The 8,809-nt window shown below is 34.9% G+C and overlaps 1 protein-coding gene across 3 annotated transcripts in view; it reads left to right on the top strand.

The window, feature by feature from the left end:
• The first annotated feature begins 985 nt into the window (after positions 1 to 985).
• Positions 986 to 8,809, top strand: part of hbs1l (HBS1-like translational GTPase) — a 56,775-nt gene continuing 48,951 nt past the window's right edge. For 2 of the 3 annotated variants that reach the window (XM_041252455.1, XM_041252454.1), the window contains exons 1-4: positions 986 to 1,138; positions 1,741 to 1,806; positions 2,848 to 2,991; positions 4,271 to 4,465. In XM_041252455.1, coding sequence (XP_041108389.1) covers positions 1,096 to 1,138; positions 1,741 to 1,806; positions 2,848 to 2,991; positions 4,271 to 4,465 — 448 coding nt within the window. In that variant the 5' untranslated portion in view covers positions 986 to 1,095. Of the gene's footprint in view, positions 1,139 to 1,740; positions 1,807 to 2,847; positions 2,992 to 4,270; positions 4,466 to 5,257; positions 8,300 to 8,809 lie in introns of those variants that run through there. The other variant, XM_041252456.1, reaches the window with a different exon arrangement.

The following is an 8,809-nucleotide window of genomic DNA, read 5'->3' as shown; positions in this document are numbered from 1 at the left end:
AAAGAAAGCAGTTAAGCACATGACTTCCATGAGGCGATCGTCGAAGGTGTTGAAACAGCCTTTTCGCAAGATTGATATGAGTGACTGTAGAAAATGCAAAAAAATTGTAAAATTTGTCTATTAATCTATTTTTTGTAGAAAAAATTTCCTCATCCACAAAAGCTAAATTTTTTCTACAAAATATTTTTCCTATAGTTATTTGTTTGAGACAATTCTAGAAATTATACATTTCCATCGGGGTATGTAAACTTTTGACTAAAACTGTATATAAATCAGCCAGAGTCTCTATAATAAGAGCCAGTGCCATCTCACAAAAATTAATTAATTAATTAATTAAATTAAATAAATCCCACAATATTTGAGTAACATCGTAAAAGGGACAAAAAAAAAAAAAAACTCAGATAATGATGACTTTAATTCTAAATAATTTAAAGCTACTTTTTAAATATTAAAAGAAAAAAAATATATATATTTTTTTTAATTATAACCAATATTATTTATTTTCTTGATTAATTTGAACTACTGTACTATATATGGAAATCACAAAAATGTATAAAGACCTATAACACAAATGACTAGATTTACTAAGAAATGCAAACTGCTGTTGTTTCAAAACTAAAAATAAGCTGCTGCTTGAGTCCACACACACCTAAGTTATTTCTTTGCATTGAAGCAATAATAATTACTTTAAAATTGTATCATGGTACCAATGCATGCTATTCTACCTTCCAAGAAAATGTGAGGTGTTTTCCATTGGGAATATAGATTTGATTGGGAAGCTGTGTGTTTTAGGCACTAAGTCACTAAGGGGAAATGTAACTGATTTTTTAAATTCGTGATTCTGCAGATGGCTACATTAGCGCCTTGTTACATAGCAAATGCTACCACATATTGCAGATTTTCGGTACAGTACACAACCCTGCCCAATCTGGCGCTACCATAGCTTGACAAGTGCGCCTGCTTGGAGTTTGCTGCTGCGCAGTAATGAAAACAACATGGCGATAGGAGAGTGAGGCATCCAGTGCTGTGTAACAGTTCATGTAGCCAACAGTGTGATTTCATTATACATCACCGAGAAAGGTGCAAGACAGAAAGATGTCTCGACACAGAAATGTCCGGGGTTATAACTACGATGAAGGTAGAGACACTACACTACTGTAAAGCTGATGTAAAGTGATGCCATGACCGAAACAGCTGTCGTGTATGAAATACTAAGACTGTGAATGCCCTCACTGCATTGCTTGTAGGCCTTTGTGTTATAGAGTTTTAATATCATTCAGGATAACGCTTTTGTGAAGAATTACTTATATTGCAGTGTTAGTTTGTCAACTTCATCAATGAACAATGTAAGTTAATGTAAAATATGATATATTTGTTAAGAAAACAAACATACCCATGGTGTCCACGTAGAAATTTACCAGCTGTCCCGGCAGAAACTTAAGTGCTGACTATTAATTCATCACGTCGCCTCTTATGTGTTTTCGTGGCGTGTGTGTGTGTTTTTTTTTTTTGCATTTAATCAGTTTGAAAATGAAGATACATACAATTAACTGGAGCTTTGAAAACGCATTATTTTTTTTGGATCAATACATACTATGGACGAATTTAGTGTTTACGTTTTTCTTTTTCTGTAAACAATTATGCGAAGCGATTTTTTGTTAACCAAAACCTTAATTAATCCCCGCAATAAAAATAATATTATTTGATACAAAGTACACTTAACTATTTATTTTAATACAGATTTGGACGACGACGATCTATATGGGCAGTCTGTTGACGATGACTACTGCATTTCACCGGCTACAGGTTTGTGTACTTTCCTTTTGTACTGAGGAGAGGCGGGTGGGGGTTGTGACATTTTTAAGGCACAGCTTTGACTCATAAAATCGAGGACGTGAAAACAAAATGTTTTGCCCAGTAGAAGTACGTTTAGACAAACGCCTCCATCATGGGTTTTCAAAAAGTTTGAAACCTATTTTTGGACTACATGTATGCAAACATGTCTTTGTTGTTGCATTTGAATAAACAAAATACAAAAGTACCATTACCAGTGATAATAATTCAACATGCTATTGGAGCCCTTAACATGTAGCCCTAGCAGCTTGTAGAAACTTCTCAGAGCACTTTACAAATACAGCAACTAATGTACAATTGATTGCAATGTTAAGAAAAAAAAAAAAAATATATATATATATATATATATATATATAAATAAATAAATAAATAAATAAATAATTCAGTCATTATTTATTTGTCACTGCCCCCAATAGTGTCCAGTACATGAATTCAGATATCACTCCTTTAACCATCACCTAAACTTGTAACAGTGGGTGACAGATAACTGAGTGTAGTCCATGGGTTGAAACCTGCAAATGTGCAATCTGTTGCACTGAGGAAGCAGGGAGTGGCTACACAATTTGTTTTTGTATCAAAAGGTAGGTAAAGGTCTACTAATTGAAATTTTGTCCGAAAGTGGTGGCACCTAAGCCTGAATGAACATACCTCCAAAAAATTGCACAACTAGCGCTTAAAATATTAGTATGTTGAAAGTAGCACCAACAATATGATCAGTCCTGTACAATATATAACCAGTATATTGTGAAAAATAGGGTGGTTCCTCAGTGCTTGAGCCTGCTACAAATCTGCTTAGCATAGGACTTATTTGATGCATTTTTATTTTTCTAAGGTAACTGCAATCTAGGTTGCTCAGTACACAATAATATGCAGTAGCATTCTTGGGGGAGGGTGCAGGTTTAAATGCCTAGATATGTATTTTAGTGTGCAGTATCTTCACCTGATAGGTTTGCTGTTGCCTGTGGTAAAGCTTCCTGTTTTTGGTTTTTCCAGCTGCCGAGTTCATCTATTCCAAGCGCGATAAGCCCTCTGTCTTCACAGAGCCCCTTGAAGAAGAGAAGTTTGAGGTTGAGGAGCAGGCTGTACCTGTTTCCTCTCCCAGCATGAACCATGAAAAACTGAGTGAAGTAGATCAAGGTACTGTAAGAAATTCAGATTTTCATTTTTTTTAAATGTAAAAGAATACACACAAAATTAAACTCAACTTTATATAAATTAGATTGTGTTATGTCATATCATTTTGTAAAGGCTGCTGCACCAGGCATCTAAGCCGTTATCGTATTAATGGATAATGCAGTGGTTCACGTTATAAAGGTTATATATCAGAAAATGATGACAAATGGGATATCTAGTGCAAACATGCAGGACAGAATCACATTGAATGTTTAAGGAAGACCTGACCAATTGGACAATAGGACAAAGTAAAATCATGAAATACTACCAGTACCACTAGTGCAACACAACAAACACATTACACATCCACACAATAAATCATTGCATGTACACTCTGTTGACTATACTTTCGGGTTGGGTTGTTAATTTGACTGCTTAAATTGCAAAAGTTAACAAATGTACATTGTACAGAATTTACTCAGTGAACAAAAACAATAATAAACAACTTAGTTTCACACAGAAATCAAACATTGTCGCTTGTTTCGCATGCAAAAACATGAACTGACAGTGTAACCAGCTGCACATGGTAGTTGAAAATGAATGAATAAACAATCAGTTTCCAGTCAGTGGTCAGTTATGTGAGACAACTGCTCAGTTATGTGAGACAACTGCCGAATTTTCCATTAGTCTTTTTAATAGTTTTTATCCATTCGGTACCGGTAATAAGTGTCGGGTTAAGAGTAAAACGTGTTGTCGAGCTGAACAGTTAAGAGGTAAGATGCATGCATTTTATATATCTTTGGACCAAGACTGTGTTGAATTAAGTGAAGTTGTCGATTTATCCACCAGTCGAGTTAACTATCTTGCTTTCGTTGACTCACACCTGACATACAAATTGGTTGCACACACTAAATTATGGATGAAGACCACAAACATTTTCTCCCAAACAATTGTCGTGGTTCATTACATAACCACGGTAAATTTACATTAGACTGGAAAGATTAACAGTTTTTTGCAGGTCTTTGAGAAATTAGTTTGAATTCGAAACAATATCTTCTTACAACTAGAGTCCTGCTTTGATACCTTGGCAGCAAGGAGGTCAGTGACTAAGCTGGGATTTCCTGTTTCTGTTTACTTGTATCGTAACACATTGCTGTCACCCCAAAACACAAATTGCTTTTACTGTGTTTACACTTCATTTTATTTCTTTGATTCAGTGGTTTAGTGCTTAATTATGTATAGTAACAGCTGAAAATTGATCAAATCAGACTAATAATATTTTTATTTTTGTCCCCCTCTTCAGCTCAGTTGTATTCGTGCCTTGATCAGATGCGAGAGGTCCTCGGTGACTCTGTCCCAGATCCTATTCTGGTGGAAGCAGTTATTAAATGCCGGTTTGATTTACAAAAGGCCCTGGACCTCATGTTATCTGAGGAAGGCAAGACGACACCAAGTGCAAGAAACCACAATGAGGTCTCTACAGGGAAAGCTGCCAAAGGTGTGTTTATATGTACCATTTTATTTTCCTTTAGAGAGACCTAATTACCATATTACAGGGAATATTTGGTTGCTCTTATTATGTGTCAGAAACTTTAATGGAATTTCCTCATGCAAGGTGTAAGACAAAATTCAAAGTGGAGTAACCAAATCTTTTTTCTTTTAAAAGTTAAAACTAAAAAAAAGTGTTTGCTATAGTGTATAAAATAGAGAAGTGAATGCATTTAATCAGAGAAAGTCATGGGAATATACAGGACTATCCCATATTTGACAGTTAATGATCAGTCTATACCTTATTTTCTGGTTTTGTTGATGGGTAATTGCAGAGATTCTGGTTTGTTTATCTGTTTTATTTTGGACTGGCACCTCATCTGGTAGAAAACTGAGTATAATAAGCAGTTACTAGGTAATTGTGTGAGTGAATAACTTTTGGATAGTACACAGCCCTGACATTCTAGTCAAGGCCATCAAACAGACTAGTGTCCAGTTTAAAGATGTAAATGTTGTCAACCTTTTTACTTTATTTATCCAGCTTGTGTTTTATTTCCTTTTTAGCAGTGTAGAGCATTTAATTCATTAAAATAGACCGCATTACTTTTTTTGGCGAGGTGGCACATTCATTAATTTAATTAAATATTTCAAGTAACATTTGGTAATAAAATGCCTTTTTCTGTTCTCCCCCCAACCCCAAACATGTTTTGCTAAATCATTTGTGGCCATCACAATCTTCTTCATGGAACCCTGGTCCTTTTTTGTCATCAAATCTGAATATTGTTGGCTATCGTAAGGTAAGGAGACCTATTTTATTCATCAAAATTAGGAATATCTAAGCACTATGGGTCATTTAAAGCAGCAAGGACATTTATTAATACAGAAACATCAACTTCCTTGGATCTTAGCAGCCTTTTAGCACAACCTGAGATACCAGTGGTTGTTTTAAGCGACACACTTTCCTCTAAAAACCTTAACATGCACTGTTCTGATGAGGGAGGATCAAACACTTGCCAAAACAATTTGTTGAATCTCTCACTGTCAGAACTGAATAATGTGTCATTTAAAAAAACAGTACAAGAGATCACAGAAGGTAACGCATTGGGGAAAAACAGTCTCATACAATTTATTTCGGAGGATGAGCGTGACAGTCAAAGAGGCACTCATTTCACTCATATGGCTTTCAATGGCCGTGCTACTGCAGCGCTCAAGAGTGAATCAGAAATATCAAATCTGTCATTGTCACAAAAAGTGTCGCTTTCAGCTACTAGTGCAGAAATGTGCCCCAAGTGTACCTCTGTCCTGGGTAGCCTGAATGATTTTAATGCCCCCTTTCCCGATACAAACTGCTTGACTTCCTCTCTGGGCACTCTAACAAGTATGCAAGATCCAAAGCAAAACCAAAAGCCATTTGGCAGTCTCCACTCAGTTTTTCAGAGCAAGCCCTTAGGTATTAATAGTGGAAATAACAGCTATAATATACATCATATTGAATGCCCGTCCCTGACAGACCTCATCCAGGAGCATAAAAAAAATAGTCATAGTCCTTATGATACCCTGCTTGACATCAAGGGCAAGCCAATGGCAGGAGAAGACAGAGTTTCTTTGTCTTTTGAATCTCTGTCCTTGTCACAGTTAGCTTCTGAACATGAGGCCAAAACTGATTCTCTTCCATTAACAGAGTCTTTGTCTTCATTACTGACTCCTGTAACTACCAAAGACAGTGAGCAAGAAAATGTGTCTTTGTCCAGCTTGATTGCAGACAGTGTTAAGAGAGCCCCAAAGACTTGGTTAATGAATAATAAGCATGGTGTCCCAGAGACGAAGCCCTCTGTGGGATTAGACTTGAATGTAGATTTGAGTATGCTTGTCCAGAAACCATCAGAAGTAGACATGACAAAAATCTTATCGTCAAAGTCAAAAGATCAAATTATAAGCCGTCCTGGTAACAACCAATCCTTGTGCAAAGGTAACACAGTGTCTGAAAGGCGAACTATGGCTCTCTCTTGGTCGAAAAACCTAAGTGCTAATCCCTCTGTATTTGCCTTGGCTTTGTCAGTTCAATGTCCCCCTCGGGGCTTCAGGGAGAAGGTGCTTGGCATTCATAAAGCATTCTTGTATAGAAAGCAGATGCAAGTGGTAAAAAGAAAAGACCAGGGACCTCTATTTAAAATCCCACCATTTGACTTTCAGTCACCTTCTCCAGATGTTATTGTAAAAGCTCAACAAAAGGGAGCTTTTACCAGATAATAAGTATGACAGTTATTCAAATGATTTTTAGTTTAATTTTGTTAGCTAAATTATAAATTCTTTTGTCTTGGATTTTTATACTGTCATTTCTTCAGTGGTCTGTAATTTTGTATTAAGTTTATTTTATTTTTTAAACAAGGTACGGTACTGGCATTTTTACAGTTTTTAACCAAACGAAGAGTGTAAAACCTTAATCCTTCATTGACGACAAACCTTTGAAGTTTTATTGATAGGATTGTAGTTCTATAAGTGCAATGCTCACAAGTACACTTCAATTTGTATTTGTGAGGAATTGTTTCATAATTGAATAGTTTATCCACTTAAAGGATTGCTATCTAAGGTTTATCGCTTTTTTGTGTTGAAGAATATTTGGTTTTTATTTTTATGACTTCAGTGTGGAATATGCAGATATTTTCAGCTATTGATAGAGATGTAGATTTGTTGCTGCTCTCTGGTGCGTAATCCCTTCACACTGAATCCATTGGTCAAGCTGCAAGGTACCAGGTTGCAGAAGTTTATATTTAAATGGTTTTGTAACATTGTATTTACATAATTATTAAAATAAATTAAGAACCAAAATATTCTTAGTGCAATAAAATTGATTAAAATTTTGAAGAAAATATATGTATTTGTTACTCACCTATCTTTTTAAATGTGTTTTTCTGAAGAAACATCTTATAGCCCAAAATATTTTGTAAATTATAATTTTTTTGTTCCTTGAGTGTGACTTCCTTGGATTTGATTTTCGTCAGAATCATGTTTAATGAAATAACTAGGCCTAATTTGTTAGACTTCATGAATTTAGAGTCAGAACAGTAGTTTTTCAAATAAGAGATATATTAGACAGCAGCTTATTTTTCCCTTGGAATAAGGTCATACAGTAGGAAATGAGTAACTTACGGGAAAGCTGAAAGTTTGTAAATGTGAACAGATTACACGTTGATTGATTGATTGATCGGGACAAATCAGCTGCTCTCTTTGCATGTGCTTTACAGGAAAAAACAAATTATGAGAATTGTTTATTTGTATCAACAGTATTTTCTAAATAACAATCCAAATGATAATGTCGTTTTTAAAATGTAACATTCCTGCCACAAACTCTTTGGAGTGCTCTTGGTTTTGAATCTCATTAAGCAATAAAAACCAAAGAAAGGAAGGCTTTATCATCTGGTAAGGCCCGTATCGTGTCCTTAAATGTCCTGAACCGAAGGTGAGGGCATTTAACATAATGAGAAGAGCCTTACCAGATGATAAAGCCCTCTTATAGATGTTTCTAGTGCTATTAGAAAATGTATACGTAAATGAACTTTAAAAGTGTTTTTTTTTTTTTTTATGCAGCACTAGTTTTTGTTGATAATGAATAAAGTTTTTCTCATTTGATGAGTAATGCGGTTTGCTCATAATTCCAGCAGTGGGTGCTTCGTGGGTATTTAATTTGCCAAATAATATCTCAGTGATAAAAAATAAAAATAAAAAAGCTTCTACATGCATGAAGCTGTTTAGGTACCTCATACAGAAAAGTGAATTTGATTTGTGGACTGTTTGTAAAACATGTAAAGAATAAAAGTACAGCTGACTTATTTTTTATTTAGGATTTGAGTGCATGTTTATGTATTTGTAAGTTTCAGTATTTAAGTTACCGTTGGGTCCTAAAATGTATTAGTGAAATAAATAAATAAGTTTTAGAAATTAAACCTATCTAGTAGTCTGTGTTTATTGTTAGAGAAGAGAGCACCATGCCTGTGTTACTGAAAAATAATCGGACTGCATTTAAATAGATAGATAGGACAGTGACAAAGAATAATTTGTGTAAGCATTTAGAGGGCATGCACAAGAACTAAGGATTTATTTCATCAAACAGAAAAAAAGGTAAAGTACATGAATACTGTATTTACGTATTTTCGGCTGGATTGATTAAGCATGGTTTGAAAGATAACATTTTATTTCCTTTATCAGAGATTAAAGCCCTTGTATTCAGTGCTCTATACTAAGTTTTTTTTTCTCTAGGGAGCCTTTGGCTACCAACCACAATTTTTTGGGTGCCAGGACTTAAAATCTTGTTGCCAGTAACATTTCATTTGCCAATGTACTTACCAAAACAATT

This window comes from Polyodon spathula, chromosome 6 (assembly GCF_017654505.1).
Source record: "Polyodon spathula isolate WHYD16114869_AA chromosome 6, ASM1765450v1, whole genome shotgun sequence".
NCBI lineage: Eukaryota > Metazoa > Chordata > Actinopteri > Acipenseriformes > Polyodontidae > Polyodon > Polyodon spathula.
Note: the sequence above shows the minus strand (reverse complement) of the source record. Positions and strands in the feature narration are given on the sequence as shown.